Raw genomic sequence first — 19,341 nt, 5'->3', positions numbered from 1 at the left:
ATTGCTCATAACTCACATGAATGCCATAACCTGTGATGAGGGGGTCACAGGTAGACATTGCTTCATTTAAGGGTTTGCAAGCCAAAAATGTTGGGAACCACTACGCGAGGTAATGAAGAGTACCTGAAAGTCTGTACTCAGGGTGGTAAAGAGTCATCAAAGGCCGAGTTTCTTCCGCCTGTTGATACTGCGCCAAAAAAGTGCAGACACATTCATTGTAATGAGAAAAGATAGCATTATTTTAAATAGCACCATTCAACCTTATATTGCTAGTATATCATTGCCCGTGTAGTTTTTATCACGAGTTAAAAAAATAAATTAAAAAAAAGCAAAGAAAAAGAAAATAAATCGGTTACATACAGCCTTCTTTCACGACTATCCGCGCATGCGCACTTAACCGGTTGTAACTCGAAATAGTCAATAATCTAGGAAGCATTGCGCTGGAGTCTGGACATTTTACAGCAAAACGAGAAAGAAAGTCCAGTGTATTTGTTTTATAGAAAAGGAGGATCCAGTGACCGCTTGACTGACCAGCAGCATGAGCTTCTTTGGTTTTGGTCAGAGTGCGGACATCGATATAGTTCTGAATGACGCCGAAACGAGAAAGAAAGCGGAGCATAAAAGCGAAGACGGCAGGAAGGACAAATATTTTCTCTTCTACGACGGTGAAACGGTGTCGGGGAAAGTCAACGTGACGCTCAAGTACCCGGGAAAGAGACTGGAGCACAACGGCATCAAGATTGAGTTTGTTGGCCAGATAGGTGAGCGGCTGGCAGGCCTGCGTTTCACACTGAGCCCGATGAGAGAAGTAGCCAAAGTATTAAAGGAGATGTTAGGGAGCTAGCTACAGGCGCTGACTTCACTATTAAACACTCACACGGTGTAGTTTATTAAATGTACCATCATGAGTAACGTGTGTAGCACTTGAAAGCTACACTGGCCCACTGTTGTAACCGTAGACGTACAGTCTATGGTTGTAACAAGTGTCAGGTTGAAGTGTCAGGTCTCGTGACAGATGTGAGTGCATGCTAACCTCAGCTGACACATCAGCCATTGGCTAGCTGTCGCATTGACCTTTGACCCTGTTTCTTTTGAAAACTGTTCTGTCGGGTTACAACTGTGACTTGTTAGCCATAGCTTGTTGCTAGTTTGCTAATATAAATCCACGGCTGACGTTACCCATAATGCAATTAGTAGTAGCTTGCAAATAAAGGTTGTTGTGCTATTAGCAAAACTGATCTTGAACACTCAACATGATGATGCAAACTTACTAGCCTACTGAACAAAAACAAACTGGAACTGAAGTTGAACTCCGCATTGAGAGAATGTAACTAAGGAAATGTATCTCATTGCTGTACTTACTACTCGATACTTCTATCACAATTACCTAAACAATTCAGATTGAAATATTTAACTTTTTACTAACTCCACTACATTAATCTGACAGTTAAATTACAGCGATTAGTAGGAGTTTAACAGAAAACGTACTATGAGTTTATAAAATGGAATTTGTTACAGATTACACTGCCCAGTAGTATATTGAGTAGTTGAGTAGGCATCTAGCATTCAGCTGCATAATGAGTACTATTACTTTTGATACTTAAAGTGCAATTTGTTGATATGTCTGTACCTTTTTACGTACTATTGCATTGCCTGTTCAAAACCGTTTGGAACGGTAGTATTGCAGCTTAGGGCTGGGCGATATGGAGAAAATCAAATATCCAGATATTTTTTGACCAAATACCTCAATATCGATACCTCAGTATCGATACCGCAACGATATTGTAGTGTTGACTATTGGTGCTTTCACAAAATATTTACACAATGAGAGTTTTGATAAATTATCATCAGTAATGTGGATATAATGACTAAGTGGGTAAAGGCAAATATCAGAACAGTTACAACAGTCTGGTAAGTTCAGACAATGACATCACTTTACTGTAATGCAGCCTGTAAAACCAGGACCAACACTTATGTCATATCATGATATCACGATATCCAAAATCTAAAACGATATCTAGTCTCATATCACGATATCGATATAATATCGATATATTGCCCAGCCCTATTGCAGCTTTTTCGAGAACTGTATACAAACAACTTCACACTTGTCATGGCGTATCCTTGGGACCTGAGCAACACATGTCAGGACATATTGTCCTGTAGCTATGCTAGAACCTAAAGGCCGTTTTATGGTTGTGCGTAGAATCGACGGCGTACCCCCACAGACCCCTCTGCGTCTACGCCGGACCCTACCCTGTAGCCTGACGTCACCTCTCGAAAAATGTAACTACACGTCGCAGCGACGCACGTCACTCGGCCGTGGCTTGGTAGCGTTGCATTCCCCCCCCGACTCATTTCCTGGTTCTCCTTCTCCATAAACAACATGAAATCAAGGAGAGGGTTAACTTCTCCTGTGTATGAATTTTACTTAAGTTTGAAATGACATGAGCCGACAGCCTGAGCCGAGAGGCACACTGCCTCTGGAGTGTGTGGAGTATTACCAAGACAGGAGATGGGTACCGTAATGCCCTGTATATGGGCGCAATGCTCCTGTTGCTCTGCTCTTAGGAATTGTCAGTCACACAAACTCACAGAGGTTCCTTGATATATAGCTAGATAGATGTAAGATTTTGAATGCAGGACCTTAACTGATAATTGAGTTTTTTTTTTTTTTTTTTTACATTGTTGTATTCCTGTCACGGATCTAAATACTCCACCATCAAAAATCACGCAACTTATCTTTTTTTAGTCAAGTTAGAGTGCATTTATTAATGCACACCCTGATGTTGTGTCAGAACTCTATAACAAAATCAGGATGTGTCCCAAAAGCATCAAGTCAGTTTTACATGGTGAACTTTTAGTTGTGGTGAAGTAAAACAGTAACGAATTAATTTGAAATCTGCAGCCTCAACAAAGGTCGCACTGTGTCAAGCCAGCCTCAGGACCCACTTGATTAAGAAAAGATAGTCCCTCATTCATTTTGCATCCTTTCAAAGGTACATTCGGTTGTATTTTCATTTCTTTTGTAATTGATTCAAATGCAGTCTGTCTAGTTTAGCTGAGTTTGCAGCAACAGTAGGGATTTCCTCTGACTTTGTCCTTTCCAGACCCTTAGAGCATGCATAAATGCATCTTGACATTTTTCACCACTGATGAGCCCCTTCCTTTTCCCCCTTTTCTGTTCCCCACCATTTGTCTCCAAATAAAGAACAAGTACTTTAGATCAGTGTAGAATGGCAAAATGGCAGCCTTTTAAGGTGGCCTTTTAAAAAAAGAAGAAAAAAAACAGAGGTTGTTTATATGGTGGACATAAAACCTGCCTCACACCCGATTGTTTAGAGCTGCAGTGAATGAACTGTGATGGCCCAGTCAATTAGTTTATTATTATTCATTAGCCTGGTGGTACTTCAGGTAAAACAGATTTGACTTAAACAATAATCAAGACAAACCTATTACAGTTTTCTACATCCATCAGATCAAATCTTGGCTGTTTCCAGCTGTCAGCGCTGAAGGAAAGGCTTGTACCAACTCTTTATTAGAATGTATAAAACTGCCCGCTGTAGCTGTCTGATGTTTGTCATGTGTCTTTTTCAGAGCTGTACTATGACAGAGGAAACCACCACGAGTTTGTGTCTCTTGTGAAAGACTTGGCTCGGCCCGGGGAGCTCACACAGTCACAGACGTTTGACTTTGAGTTCACACATGTGGAGAAGCCGTACGAGTCTTACACCGGTCAGAATGTCAAATTGCGGTAAGCTTTGTTGTGTGCACTGCGCGTGGTGTGCATGGATTATTTGCAATCTGTATTATGTAAGAATTTCTCACATGCACCATACACTTCTATTTAAATAGCACCGCTTATAATAGTTCAAAGCCACATTCATGTTGGCAGGCAAAGGGTTTTTCAGTTTCACTAGCTTGAATCTTAATGAAGTCTACATTAGATCCTGAATTATTAGTTTTGAAGTATTCATACAGTCAGCTGATGGCATGTACCATGTCACTGATACAATGCCTTAAGGGGAGGAAACCACAGCAGATGTATCCTTTTTGCTTGTTTCCGCATTTGTGTAAGTCCAGTATCACAAACATTAGCAGATATTTCTTTGTCTTCTACTTGTCCAACACTTCAGATCATGACATGATCATAACAGCATCAACACAGTGATACCTCAATACTTGTTATCAAGGTAACTCTAGCTAGCTTGGTATCAATCTAACTTTAAGCATGGAAGTGAATAAGCTTATTTGGCAAAAAGTTGAAGTATTTCTCTAATATGATTGGTAACTGCACAGCTGATTGTATGTATTCCTGACCAAGTCCAGCTCAGACTGACACGCTGGGTGTGACGTGTCCTAATGTGGCCACTGTAAAGGGAGTACACCTTTTTTAGAACAGCATGGCCTTTCTTCTGGCAAAACTTTAGGACTGCTTGATTGTGAAAAAAAATAAATCATCATCATGATTGTTTTGGTCAGTATTAAAAAACAATTATTTAACACGATTACTCTTTTGAAAAGATGTTGCATTTATTGAACTTAAAGAAACCATTAACCAAATCAACAGTGAAAACACGTTGAACTGTGAAATTTCCCTTCATTTTCTTGTTTGAATTTTTTTTTCTCATTCAGAACACAAGACAAAATAAGAGTTTACTTGCAAAATGTAATGTGGAAAATAATAGTTTTTCTCGATTACATTGTTTTTTTTGAGCAGCTTCTGCTAGTTGGTCATTGAGCAGCACAGCTTCTCACCGGTTATAGTGCTACAGTCTGGTAGTCTGCTTTCATAGCCATGGGATCTTTTTTGTTTTCTTCCAGCTACTTTCTGAGGGCGACAGTAGGCCGGAGACTGAATGACATCAGCAAAGAGCTGGACATTGTGGTGCACACACTCAGCACCTACCCTGAGCTCAACTCCTCCATCAAGATGGAAGTGGGGATCGAGGACTGTCTACACATAGAGTTTGAGTACAATAAATCCAAGTATGAGTTCTTTCTTTTGGATCAGAAGTATACCTGTTAATCGTACCTGTTTGTACCTGTACACGCTTAGTGTCAAAACTGGTCTCACAGTACGTATCTCCACATTACATCTCAATATTCTTGGACAATTATGTACAATAATTACTTGCTGCAATAATGGATCAGCTACATGTGTAAAATGTGTTATTTATTCACTGCTGCTACTTATTATTCACACTGTACTTATTTATGTTCGTATTGTATTTATGTTGACACTGCACTACAATAGAATTTTTTTCAATCCATTTGAAACAATCTTTTTAACCTAATCTTACTTCTACTTAAAGGGGAACTATGCAAGGCAGCTTTATTTGTATAGCACATTTCAGCAACAGGGCAATTCAAAGTGCTTTACATGAAAATTAAAAACAATAATTTTAAATATGAGAAAAAAAGTTACAGTGCAGTATAAGAAATTAAACATTGAAGAGCAGTTAAATATATAAAAGCAGATAAAAATAGGAATTTCTCTTTATATGGTTATATAGATTGTTATACAGTGTCAACAATGCAGCTTCAGTATAAGAAATGAACTGTTATTTAAAGAAAGGCAACATCAAAAAGAGAGGTCTTCAGCCTTGATTTAAAAGAACAGAGTTGCAGCAGACCTGCTTTTCTGGGAGTTTGTTCCAGATACGTGGAGCATAAAAACTAAACGCTGCTTCCCCCTGTTTAGTTCTGACTCTGGGGACAACAAGTAGAACGGTCCCAGACGACCTGAGAGGTCTGGGTGGTTCATAGTGTAGTAGCAGATCAGAAATGTATTTTGGCCCTAAACCGTTTTGTGATTTGAGTGATGAATTTTTTGAGGCAATGGAAGCCAGTGTAGAGACTTCAGAACTGGAGTGATGTGATCCACTCTCTTGGTCTTAGTGAGGACTCGAGCAGCAGCGTTCTGAATCAGCTGCAGCTGTCTGATTGATTTTTTTTTAGGGAGACCTGTAAAGACACCGTTACAGTAGTCAAGTCTACTAAAGATAAAAGCATGGACAAGTTTTTCCAAATCCTGCTGAGACATAAGTCCTTTAACCCTTGATATATATTTTAAGGTGGTAATAGGCTGACTTTGTAATTGTCTTAATGTGGCTGTTAAAATTCACGTCTGAGTCCATGACTACACCAAGATTTCTGGCTTTGTCTGTTGTTTTTAACATTGTTTGAAGCTGAGTGCTGACTTTTAATCATTCCTCCTTTGCTCCAAAAACAACCACCTCAGTTTTTTCATCATTTAATTTAAGAAAGTTTGTTCAATGCACTTAGCCAGTTGTTGTATTGGACTATAGTCCCCTGGCGATAAGGTTATATAAATTTGTGTGTCATCCGCATAACTATGGTAACTTATTTTATTGTTTTCCATAATTTGAGCCAGTGGAAACATGTAAATGTTAAACAGGAGAGGCCCCAGAACAGAGCCTTGGGGAACTCCGCACGTCATATTTGTATGCTCAGATGTATAATTCCCTATAGACACAAAGTAGTCCCTATTCTTTAAATGAGACTCAAACCACTTTAGTACTGAGCCAGAAATGCCAACCCAGTTTTCCAATCGGTCTAGTAAAATGTCATGGTCGACCGTATCAAATGCAGCACTGAGATCAAGTAATACCAAGACTGAAATTTTGCCACTATCTGTGTTTAAGTGGATGTCATTAAAGACTTTAACAAGAGCTGTCTCAGTGCTGTGGTGTGGTCGAAAACCCGACTGGAAGGCATCAAAACTGTTGTTTAGTGACAAGAAAAGGTTGAGTTGTTGAGAAACCGTTTTTTCAATGATTTCACTAAAAAATGGAAGGTTTGATATCGGCCTATAGTTGCTCATTAGTGACGTGTCTAGATTGTTCTTTTTTAAGAGTGGCTTAATGACTGCAGTTTTCAGGGCCTGTGGGAAGACACCTGAGAGAAGAGACGTGTTTACAATCTGTAGAAGATCTGTAGCCAAAAAATTCTAAACATTTTTGAAAAGGCCCATTGGTAGAATATCAAGGCAGCAGGAGGAGGTTTTCAGATGTTGTATAATGTCCTCCAGGTTTTTACGGTTAATTGTATGAAATTGGGTCAGATTGGAATTTGTTTTGCATGGACACTGTGACAACACATACCCTGTACTCGATATGGAAGCACTGATTGTTTGTCTAATTTTCTGAATTTTGTCTTTGAAGAAGGTGGCAAAGTCATTGCAGGCCTCGTGGATAAAAGTTCAGATGGTACTGGAGGGTTTGTTAACCTATCGACAGTAGCAAACAAAGCACGTGAGTTATTATTGTTTTTGGCAATAATGTCCGAGAAGAAGGACCGCCTTGCATTCCTCAGTTCCAAATTATAAATGTGAAGTCTCTCTTTATAGGTGTTGTAGTGGACCTGGAGATTAGTTTTTCGAAACCTGCGTTCTGTTTTTCGACACACTCTTTTTTTTTCTGTTCTTACCAGTATAACATTTCTCCATGGAGATCTTTTCTTATCAGAGACAGTTTTTACCTTTTAATGGGAGCAATGGCATCAATAACATTTGTAATTTTACAATTGAAATTGTCTACAAGCTCAGTGACTGAGACCCCTGAGAGGGTGGGTGTGGATGAAAAAAGCTGAATGAATGTTTCACTGGTGTTGTCAGTGATATACCGTTTTCTTATTAACTTTGTTTGGACACTTTTGTGCACAGAGATAGTGCCATTAAAGAAAACACAGGAATGATCAGAGAGAGCAGCATCAGTCACCACAACCTTGGAAATGTTCAAACCCTTCGAGATAATCAAGTCCAGAGTGTGCCCCTTGTTGTGTGTGGGCTCCGTCACATGCTGAGTCAGTCCATAGTTCTCAAAAATACAACACAGTTCTTTGGTCCCTCTATCCTGGGGGTTGTCAACATGAATGTTGAAATCACCAGCAATAACTACACAGTCAAAGTTAATACAGATTATAGACAGCGGTTCACTAAAGTCGTCAAAGAAGGATGCACAGTATTTAAGTGGCCTGTAGATAATTAGAAATATAGGTCGAGACGGGGGACCTTAGCTGAAGAGCCACATATTCAAAAGAAGCAAAGTTTCCATAAGATATTTGAGTACATTAGAACAAGTCATTAAACAAAATGGCGACTCCACCTCCTTTCTTATTCGCTCTATTCTCACTCATAAAATTGAAGTTAGGGGGAGCTGACTCTATAAGAACAGCATCACTGTTATTATGGTCTAACCAGGTTTCAGTTAAAAACATGAGGTCAAGATTGTGCTTAATAATAAAATCATTGATTAAAAATGATTTACCTGACAAAGACCTGACGTTTAGTAAGGCTAATGTTAGTGTGTTAAAATAATTATCTGTCTCGTTTTTTGGGACAGGATGTGGCTGACGAGGAATGGATGCTAAATTTGCTAAGTTGGCAGTTAAGTGCTTCTTTTTCTTCCTTAGCGGATTCACCATTCTTTTTCTATTACCTATCACAACATTGATTGACGAAGAATTGAATACACAAGGCCCAGGCTTGTCCTGGAAAGAGTCATGAGTGCCACTAGGCATGCAGCCTGGGCCCAGCACATATCAGTTAAAGCTTGTTTCATTTTGTACACAAGCATACTTATCAGTCTGGTGAGAAGGAGTTCGCTGCCGTCCTTGAGGGGGGCAGAGGTGCCCTGGCGTTTTACTTTCAGCGGTTCAGTCAAAACAGGGTCAGTTTGATGCTGGGGGGCGAATGATGGGAGAAGGTAGTGGGGCAAACTTGATTCCAGCATCTACCAGCTGCTCCATCCGGTCAGTGAACCCCAACATGTGGCAGGGGGAAACAGGGGAAAAGGCGGATGGGGAGAGCGATGGATCCTCAAAGGCGTCGGGGTTGGTAAGGGGGGTTTGAGGAGTGTTGGATGGGTGAAAAGGGGGGGGTTGAGATTTCTCGTCTCCGTTCTGTGGTCCTCCATGGTCAAATCTTTGCTCAGGTGGGGGGGGGGCTGTGGTGGATCACTGCCGCACTTTGTTGTGTCTTCCTCTTGTTTTGTTTGTTTATCTTGTCTCGTGTCCTTGGCCGAGGGAGTAGATGTGTGGTGCAGAAAGTAAAGTAGGCTAGAGGTGAACAGCTTTACTCCTGGCTTGTTAAGGAAAAAGTCCATCTGCTTTAAAAAAGATGTCTGCGGTCCCAGAAAATGTTAAAATTGTCAATGAACCGCAGAGAGTGGACGGTACATGCAGTTGAAAGCCATCTGTTCAGTGCCAACAGTCTGCTGAATCTCTCAGCTCCTCTTCTGACTGGCGGTATAGGGCCACTGATAAACACCTCCGCGTTTAGGGAGCTGACTGTGTTCAGCAGATTCATAAAGTCACGATTCAGCACTTCAGACTCTTGCTTTACAACATCATGTGACCCTATATGCAGTATAATGTTCTTCACAGTTGGGTGTGCTGCCACGATATCCGGGATTCTTTGGGCCAAGTCAGACACCATGTCTTTGGGAAAACAGAGTATTTTGGTGTTTTTTACTGCTTTTTATGTCTTTTACAGCAGAGTCACCCACAATCAGAGTTTGGTGCCCAGTCGTTAGCTTTCCCTGTAGCTTTTTACTTTTTGAATTGCTCTCAGTCCTTACCCTGCTGTGTGACGATGAGACGCAATCCAGGTCATGTCCAGGGTCCTGCAGCAGAGGAGCAAATCTGTTCTCCACCTGCACACTCAGGTGTTGGGGAGGCATTTTGTTGCTAATTCTCCCTTTTGCAGCTGTCCGAGGCTGTGTCCTACTGAGTACAGGGGTTGAAGAGGCGCTCTGCCTGGATGATAGTGCAGGCCAGCCGGTCGTATCACAAATCTCAGGGCGCTGTGCCCTGCCCGTTAGTCGTCCTCCCATTTCCATCCAGGAAAATGATTTACTCTTAGGCTTTGCACCAAAAGAGTTCCAGGGAGGACTACCACTTGTTGATTTATTACCCATTCCACAGCCCTGCTGTTTGTTTGTAGTCTTGCTGGTGCTAGTTAGCCGTGTGTTGGCATGTTTTTGTCCATTGTTTTGGGTCAATGGTAAAGTGGTTTTACCATTGACATGGTAAAACCACTCAGTCATTTCCACATGATCCGCTCACTTCCACGTTTACTTCTAACCGGTAAATTTTGGTTTCCAGAACTGCAATCTTCTGAAGGAGTTTGTAGTAGTCCTCCATGGAGAAGGGAGGCATCTTGCTGCTAATTAGCTTTAGCTACAGTCACTTTAGGACAGGCTTGAGCTATTGGTAGGCCACGCTCACGCAGAAAAATGTTGAAATATGGCAATAGCCTACTATGTCTACAAAAAATGTATACTCCATACTTTATAAGTATCCAAGAGCTGCTGCTCATAGTTTCTCTCAGAGGAAAAGCAAGATTATCAGTAGAAATATGCAAGCAGAGGCAGGAGCAAGCAGCAAAGCGTCTGCACTGTAAGAAGCAGGAAGTATTAGCTTAGGTTTTTTTTAGCTTAATTTACCTTAACTGAACAGTTTTGGAGTCATTGGAATGGTTATATGACTTTTTTTCAAGTTGAATGGTGATCGTCTCGCTCCCCCCCCCCAGCGCCTGTGAGCTGAAAAACCACCCTTGCAACTTTTGCAACTCAGCGTCAGGAATTATGGCGTGATATCAGGTCTCACGATGTAACAAATTGCTTCCCGGCACTGCACACATACACGCCGCTACACGCCCCCATTCAGGAACCGGCTGGTAGAGATGGAGTTTTTCACACTATCTTCATGACTGAGCCGGTTAAAAAGAAGCAGAAAGCTAGGAAAGCATTGTCGGAGGAACAGAGAAAGAGGAAACAGCAGACTGACCGAGAGAGGAGTCAGACACGAGTAAACATAGGAGCTGCCAAATATCTATTCTGAAGCTGTAGGGGGGGCTCTATAGAGAAACCTGCCAGCAAAAAGCCAGAAAACAGCGAAGAAATGGCCAAAATTGCATAGTGCCTCTTTTAATGTTTTTATTTATTTCTTACTGTAGCTATATTACTTCATACACTTATTGACTTGCTCTTTTCCAACTCTTATTTTACCTTGAATGTGACTGTGAGCAACTGCAACTAAATAATTTCCCTGAGGGGATCAATAAAGTATTCTGATTCTGATTTCTTCAGAACAGCGAGAGAGTGGGAAAACGAGTGTTGAGATCTTGCCGTTTGCTTTCAGGTATCACCTTAAAGACGTGATTGTTGGGAAGATTTACTTTCTGCTGGTGAGGATTAAGATCAAACACATGGAGATCGACATCATCAAGCGGGAGACGACCGGCACCGGGCCAAACGTCTACCACGAGAACGACACCATGGCGAAGTATGAAATCATGGACGGTGCACCGGTCCGAGGTAACAATGAGGCTTTTAACCGTCTCCGGTGGGTGATGAACTGTGTTTCTGTTGTGCGTTCATTTGTCACACTCTACTGATCTGCTTCTGACTTGTTGTGCTGCAGGGGAGTCCATCCCCATCAGGCTGTTTCTGGCAGGCTATGAGATGACGCCCACAATGAGGGACATTAACAAGAAGTTCTCGGTGCGGTACTACCTCAACCTGGTCCTCATAGACGAGGAGGAACGGCGCTATTTCAAGCAGCAGGTACTTCAACTGCAACTTTATTTGTGTCCCCGAAGGGCGATTGGGTGTGCAGCAGGTATAAACGCATAAAAGACACACAAATACATATGAGGTATACAGACAGTCACGAGTTGGGTGGGGTGGGGTGGGCCTAGAGTAAAGCGTGATTTATGGTCCTGTGGAGGCTCCATGCAGAGCTTTCGCCGTGGCCTACGTCAGTTGTGTGAAGTTTATACTTGTGCGTGGATCTCTTTAAGAGAATAGCAGGGCCGGCATGTGTGTGTGCGTGGGGAGTGTGTGGTAGAGCGAGTGAGAGAGTGATGGTGATCATCTTCAGAGTGAGTGGGGGGGAATGCAACGCTACCAAGCCACGGCCGAGCGATGTGTAGTTACATCTTTCGAGAGGTGACGTCAGCGTAGCGTCCGTATCACCACGTACCTACGTACGTATCTACGGCGTAGATTTAACGCAGAAGCTTAAATCACACTTATGCCTGAATAACGGTAAACACTGGAACATAACCGTTACAGTATGAGAATGAATAAATACAGGTACAAGGTGCATGGGTAGCAGCGTCAAAGTAGCCGTCACAGGGTAGGGAAAGTGCATATCAGCCTTACAAAGTTGACACAATATATTCAACAGCAACCATCGTCAACATCAGCAGCCATTACATTACATCACCAACCCCATTTTTGTCGACGTGGCTGACGTCCTCTACACATAGTAAACAGCCTTTTTAAAACCTCTTTAAGACTTTTCAAACAAGAAACAGCTCTGAGGTCGCTAGCGCTAAACCCACCAGACTTCATTTAAAGAAACAATACTTTTAGCGTGTATAGAGCCAACATGTTTTCACATGTAAATCGGTAAATTATGTGTTTATTTCAACCAAAAGTAGAGTTGTGATTGTTGGAAAAGTGGAAAGACGACCCGGATTTTCATAGTTTTATGTTTCTGTCGACTTTGAATGAAGTGTATTTTACGATGCTTAAATGACTCTTTATTTACATGGAAAGAGAATTTCGCGGCTGTTTTAATAAAAGGATCTTACTCTTTAACAGAAAGGTCGACCTCCTTAGAAATCCTTTCCATAATGTTGTCAGACACTTAGAATAATAATCTGAGCCTGTCAGCGGCAAAACGAGCACTTTTATGAACGTAAATACAAGCTGGACAATTGACGTCCTGTTAACTTACATTGTAGCTTGTTTCGCTGCTGCCGACTGCAGCGATCTCTCTTAATACTGGACCAATGTCAATTATTGTTGTTCCCATCAGTCACTTAGACACAGAAACGTAGGAAAATAGGGTCCAGGTTGGAAATAATTAAAGTTACTCTTTAAGGTTTCGTTGCTCTCTTCTCACTCAACTTTTAACTGCACAGGGTTTCAGTGGGGTCTCAAAAAGTCTAAAATTATAAAATCATAATTGTAGGCCTTAAAAAGTATTAAAGTAATTAAAAGTATTGTGTTCTACGCCTTATCATTTTAAATAGGTCATGTAATGCTCTTTGAAATGCTCCCGCAGCGCTTTAGAATGTTTTTGAATGAATTTCATGGTTTTTAATCTTTCTTTTGCTAGTCGAAATATAATTCGCTGTATTACGACTACAAATAAGACCAACATACAACTTATATTGCAGCCAATCAGCTTTCGTGTTATTGGTGCGAGTCTCTTTCGGATTGTACCACAGACGGATTTTGTTCTTTAGCTATGGAGAAGTGCAAATTTAGCGATACTTGGCTTGAAAAAACTCGGTAAAGCCAGTTGCTAACAACGTACTGCTTCTTATGCAAGAAATATTTGAATAAAATTATAATAGAGGCCTTCAGCTAGTTGAGCAAGCAGACGACTGAAAGGATAAACCTTATTATTAGCCGTGCATACTGTATGGCCAATAAGGTAAATCATTCATTCAAGCGAACATGATTGAAGTAGGAGCCTTCAAAGAGACACTAGACACTGGACATTCAGGCATTACAAAGTTTGATATGTGTTCATTTCTAGATCAACATTTTGACCCTTAGTCACAATACCCAGCAGGGTAGCTGTGAGAAATCACCACTGGCATAGTCCCCTGTAGCATCTTGTTCATCATTAGTTCTGTGTTGTATGGTTGCAGGAGATCACCCTGTGGAGGAAAGGGGACATAGTGAGGAAGAGTATGTCTCACCAAGCGATCATCGCTTCCCAGCGCTTCGAAGGCTCCTCCAACCCAGAGAAGAGCCAGACCCCGAGCAATGCAGAAGAGGACAGCTAAAGCCCAGCATGCACTTCACCCCCCCGTGTAGTGAGTGTCTGAGCCAAACACAGTGCAGACATTCTGAATGTGAATATCATGTTTTTGCATTGAGATTGTGTGTGTGTGTGTGTGTGTGTGTGTGTGTGTGTGTGTGTGTGTGTGTGTGTGTGTGTGTGTGTGTGTGTGTGTGTGTGTGTGTGTGTGTGTGACAAACAGTCCGACTCAGTCTGTAGTTGCAAGTTTGTTTCAACCACCTTAAAGCAGAGATCTTCAACAGGGGGTCCGGGACCCCTAGGGGGTCCTCCGAGTTACTGCGGGGGGGGGGGGGGGCTACCAAATTATTTTTAATATTTTGAAAGTTTCCAAGAAAATTAAAATATCCTAATATGAATCCAACATTTTATTTGCAACATTATTAGCAAAGATAAATGAACTTCACAATTTGTGAAAACCCCCCACTGATGATCGGCTTACTGGCCCATAGGTCACTAAGATCTACATATATAGTTCACCCTGCCACATGCATGTTTAACATTAAAACATGATTTATAAAATCATGCCAACAATTATTATTTTAATAGCTTAGTGTTTTATGCACTAAAAAGGTATGTTTAAAGGTTTTAGGCTGTCCTACACGTTATTATAAGCCCAGTTTAATATGCAACTTCATTTTATACAATATATGTAGTAGGGGGTCCCTGCTCCGTCTCTCTTTTAGTTGAGGGGTCCTTGGCTTAAAAAAAGGTTGAAGACCCCTGCCTTAAAGTACCAGCTGGGTGAAATTTAACCACATGAAAACATCATGATCAGACAGTGTCAGTGTCAGTTTGTGATCCAGTTCAGTGGGCAAACTTCACCCGTTAGATACACTTAGATGTAATTTGCAAATACTATTTGATCAATATCTTGAATTCAGGTGAGAGTATGAGAGCCACTGCGGGTGTATTTCTAACACAACCTTTCCTAAAAACTACTTCCTTGGCTGTGCAGAAACGGTAGTCATACAGTAGCTTTCTACAAAGTGGCTAAACAACAGATCATACAGTACATTTCTGTGCGTTTACTCAAAGGAATGTGAGATTCATTCATTCACCGAAGATTATTTCGCTGCCATGCCCTCTGCTGAGAAACCGCTCCTCTCATTTGGTTTGAATTCCAAAATGTGTTGAATTTTTTTTTTTTTTTTTCTTCTTCATTTAAAAAAACAAAACAAACGAGCAATGACTCCTCCACAGAAAGAAGGAAAAACAAGTATAAGACTTTAAAGATGCTCTAAAAGAAAGGAAATACATTTACATATTTGTATAAGACGATGTTTCATATTTTCATACATTCCAAGGCTCTCATCAGAAATAGGCATGGCTGTGGAGTATTTATTTTTTAACAAAGATTCCATTTGTATCCAGCATTTGACATGTTTGATGTATCAGTGGGTTGTGGCTCGGTGTCGGGTGTTAGCCACTGCTGCTAAAACAAACGCGTGAGCGCTGTGGGATTGTTCTTCCATCACGGTAACCGTCTCTGATGGTTTGAAGCCCTGCTTTCTTATTTGCACTATGATCTCATTCTGCTTTTTGTTTCTGCTCTCAGTGCTGTTTATAAACTGGACTCATGGCAGGGTTCAGGAGCGGAGTGAAAATCCGACCCCACTATCCCCGGGGATCACTTCAAATCTAATATGGACAGTGTTACACCCGTGTTTAGTGACAAAGTGAGTCCTGCCGGGACTGACTGCCCTGTGTGGTTAGTTAGCGTTGTGCCTAAGGGTTTATTGCCAAAATGTTTCAGTGCAATACTATAGGACTACTGCCACAGTGACATGCTCCGCCCTTTCTCCCCATTTAGACTGTGCTCCTCTCTTAATCCTCTACAGTCACCTATCATGAAATAAAAAAAAAAATAAAAAAAATGGGTTCCCTGCCAAGAAGGTTTTAAATGATGGTGTTGCAAAGAACATGAATGTATGAGAAATGCAACTCTGTCATATTGAGTGCTTAAATTCAAATTCAGAAACTTAAAAGTCCCAAACTCTGTGTATTTTCCAAATCAATAGGTTTTGATGCTGCTTCTGGTCAGGGAGAGTAGATCATTGAGTTGCTGTGCCATGACTCCTTTTTTTTTTTTTTCCCTTTTTCTAAAAAAAAAAAAAAAATCTATGTTCTCCATCCTGAACAAGAGCCCCCTAGTGAGTACAAAGTGTGAACTTAAGCACTGAAACTGAACCCAGCACCTACATCACCCTGGCCTGCAACTGTTTGTTTGACAAGCTTGTGCTGTGCAGCTTCACAAAAGCTATCCCTGTGTGTCATATTAAAGTGTTAGACTTTTTTTTTTTTCATACTCTTACTGGCAGTGAGGTATATTGTTTAGGATGCTGCTGTTGTGCTACAGCAACATGTCCACTGTCGCCAGACTGCTGTTCAGGTAACTGCTAAAATAAAGGATACCCCCCCGCCTAACGTGTTGATATGAGCCAACAATCTTGACTTAAGGGCTGACAGAGTTGTCCTTCTTTAAAGATTCTTCCTTTGGCATGCTTGATGGTGGCAGAAATCCCTGTCAGCCTCGCCACAGTCTCTTCTAAACTCCGATCGCATTAAGGGATCGGGCCAAAATGATCTCGGTGAGGACGTTTGACTATAAAAATATTAAAAATGAAAAATAAATTATGACATTATAAATAATTGTTTTGGACCCTCCCTTCCCCTTGCAAAAAAAGAGAAATACTCTAATAGTTTCTCTAATTTCTCAACTCACCCCTGATTTCAAGCTTAAACCCTCTGAGGACGAAAGGTGCACATATTGCTTCACATTTATGAACCAACAGCTGTTAAATGAACAGTTTTTACCACTGTCACTGAATTAGTGAATGGGAGGCAGCTCTGTGGCTGCTGAAGGGCCTGAGCATTGTCATTTTTTACGCTTGGGTTGTGCTGAACATGCATGATATTATAGGCTAACTATAGCCTCGGTCGGAGGCTGAGCTAAACAGCAGACACGCACGTGGTCGGTGCGTCTGTGTCTAACTAGCTTACAGCTAGCATGCAGATGGTACGCTGGCTGTTTGAGTATTAATAACTACAGACCCACATCTACTGTTTTAAAAAAAGAAATGTTTTAACCTGGCACCTTGACCACCGTATCACAGCTGCTCCGGCTTCTAAATAGCAACAGCAGACATTGCGACGAATGTCTGTAATAGTATTCTACATATTCATGAATTAGGGTACATTTTATGAAACCATAAATAAGGTAATTGTCTTGCAGCGGTCCCTGGACACCACTGTTCCACCGACATGGATGCCTTTTCCAGGCAACCATGGGGCACAGAGCTCCAGAGATACCGGGGATAAGAGCAGGCAGGAGGGGGTCAACAGAAACACACACTAGAGGATGGATACCCGAACCGAGCCCGTCGGGACCCGCTGGGCCGGGTTCAGACAGATATTTAGAAATGGCGTTCGGGTTCGGGTCGGACTCGGTCATATCAGCGCGATAAAAGAGCTTATGTAGGTGCGCGCCTGTGATAACGTGCGCGCCTGTGTTAACGTGCGCTTGTTGCCCCGTGTGCGCTGATGCCTCATCTGCTGACATTTCCGAATGCCTTCCTACAGTTGCTTAATAAAAGCTTTCCACACAAACAAACGTACATTGTCATTAGTATGAGAAAAAAACGAGATTTTAACTGTGTCGGGCTCGGACATAAATATCTTAATGCCTGTCGGGCTCAGTTACTGCTCTGTCGGACGCGGGCCGGGCTCGGACAGAAAAATGCGGCCTGATCCGCACTCTAACACACACATATCACCGAGAGCATGATACCAACATCCAAAACATAAGATTCACTCTCAGTGGTTTGTGGGACCTGAGAAATACTTTCCACACACTAATGTTTAAAAATATTAAAACTGCAAAAATACACAGAGCTACCTTTAGCTCAGACGTGGACAAAGCCAGTGAGTGAGTACGTACTTCTGCTCCCAGCAGGCGGTCCGTCAGTGTGGCCCAGGACACACACCCGTATCCTATAAGAATGTGGCTATATGTGGCCCAGACCACCTCCGAATGTGGTCTGAGTGATTGCGTCCCTGGGTGCATTCACATCTGTACTCAGAGCTGTCCACTTGTGATCAGATCACACGGGACGGATTTTAAAACCAGGTCTGAGCGGGGCCTTGGGCTCTCCATTGATTTTGTATTGCGTGAAGGTTTCCTCCTCACAATTCCATCTGCTAGTAAACAACAGAAAAATGCTTAAAAGCTGCTGTGTGGTGATATGAACTACCAACAATGTAAAGAATCCAGAACTTAAGTTTTTACGAGCTGCCGACCCGAAAAACTGAGCTGGTGTGAAGACAAAAGTGGATACAGACGTGAGGAATCGGCAGGACGAATGGGGAGACTGTGGGATCCTGACACTAAGCTAATGCAATTCCCAACGTTGCTTGTGTTAGCTTAGCAAAAAGTTAGCCTAAAACTGACATTTGGATATTTGACTTGGTAACAAAATGCTTGCTTCAAACGTGGCCAAACTCACCTCTATGATCCATGGCGCACACAAAAGGCAGCTCTTTAACCATAACTAACTGATGTAACTATTCAGTCTTTTTTTTTTTTCAGAGTAAACTTCACAAGAAAAAGATAAAGTAAAATATAGATCTTGGGCATGGAAACAGTCTAATACTTTTCTTCCAGTCTCTAAGCAGAGAATATATTCTGCATTATTTCCCTGCCCAACTCGGCGGCCTTTATTTTGGCTGATACCTTCAATGACACAATAACACTTCACTGGAATCTGTTGAAGGAAAGAAAAGTTCCATTCTGGGAACCCTAAAGCAGCTTTGGAGTATATACAGCGTGTTTTTTCTTTAGTTTTTTTTGTTCTTTTTATGTGTCATTTTAATTGTTGCCTGTACTGGTACAGACACAGTAGCTAAACTAACCCAGTTTGTAATAGAGAGTTAACGGAGAATTATGAGAATTATGAAATGTACAGTATAAATGCACAATGTAAAATGCAATCCTCCCCTTTTGATTATTTTCATGTCATATTTTATCTCCCTGTCTATGAATGTTGATTTAAATCGTTTTATATTCCTGTTTTATTCTAAATTAAAAGGGAGTAACTGGAAAAAAAACACATCATCTTTGTGTTGATTGACATTTTCTTCCTGTGTCTGTGACTGTTGAGACTTCTATACCTGATGAATACCATTATAGATATGGTTTCAGGCACCAGTTAAAGAAATTCACACCTACTGTAACTGAGACACAAGCTCATCTCTCTCACTAACATGACACAGATGCAGTCACATTGTGGTTATGTTTTTTGCATATTCTTCCTGAAAACCTCAAAATGACAAATATTAGACGACCTTACATTTTTTACTTGAATGAATCCGACTTGTACATGAGCTGAGGCTTCAAATGCATTCATAGAGAGTTTGATCCCTGCATGTTTAGTCCTTCTGCCAGTCACGGTCACTTTCTCCAATTCTGTTCATATTTTTGGAATTATTTATCTT

General features: G+C 41.4%; 1 protein-coding gene across 1 annotated transcript; it reads left to right on the top strand.

The window, feature by feature from the left end:
* Positions 1-392: 392 nt before the first annotated feature.
* Positions 393-16,929, top strand: vps26bl (vacuolar protein sorting 26 homolog B, like). Its single transcript, XM_078266821.1, has 6 exons — positions 393-761; positions 3,598-3,754; positions 4,825-4,989; positions 11,167-11,342; positions 11,449-11,591; positions 13,697-16,929. Exons 1-6 carry the CDS (start codon positions 539-541, stop codon positions 13,832-13,834), a joined length of 1,002 nt encoding a protein of 333 aa, XP_078122947.1. The 5' UTR covers positions 393-538; the 3' UTR covers positions 13,835-16,929.
* Positions 16,930-19,341: the final 2,412 nt, after the last annotated feature.

The sequence above is a fragment of the Sander vitreus genome, chromosome 13 (genome assembly GCF_031162955.1).
Source record: "Sander vitreus isolate 19-12246 chromosome 13, sanVit1, whole genome shotgun sequence".
Lineage (NCBI taxonomy): Eukaryota > Metazoa > Chordata > Actinopteri > Perciformes > Percidae > Sander > Sander vitreus.
Note: the sequence above shows the minus strand (reverse complement) of the source record. Positions and strands in the feature narration are given on the sequence as shown.

Bases quoted from the DNA above. Each gene is read 5' to 3' on its own strand.
- vps26bl (XM_078266821.1), top strand. From the start codon at position 539: ATGAGCTTCTTTGGTTTTGGTCAGAGTGCGGACATCGATATAGTTCTG. The intron at 3,755-4,824 runs GTAAGCTTTGTT...GTTTTCTTCCAG, and splicing joins GGTCAGAATGTCAAATTGCG to CTACTTTCTGAGGGCGACAG. The intron at 11,592-13,696 runs GTACTTCAACTG...GTATGGTTGCAG, and splicing joins GGCGCTATTTCAAGCAGCAG to GAGATCACCCTGTGGAGGAA.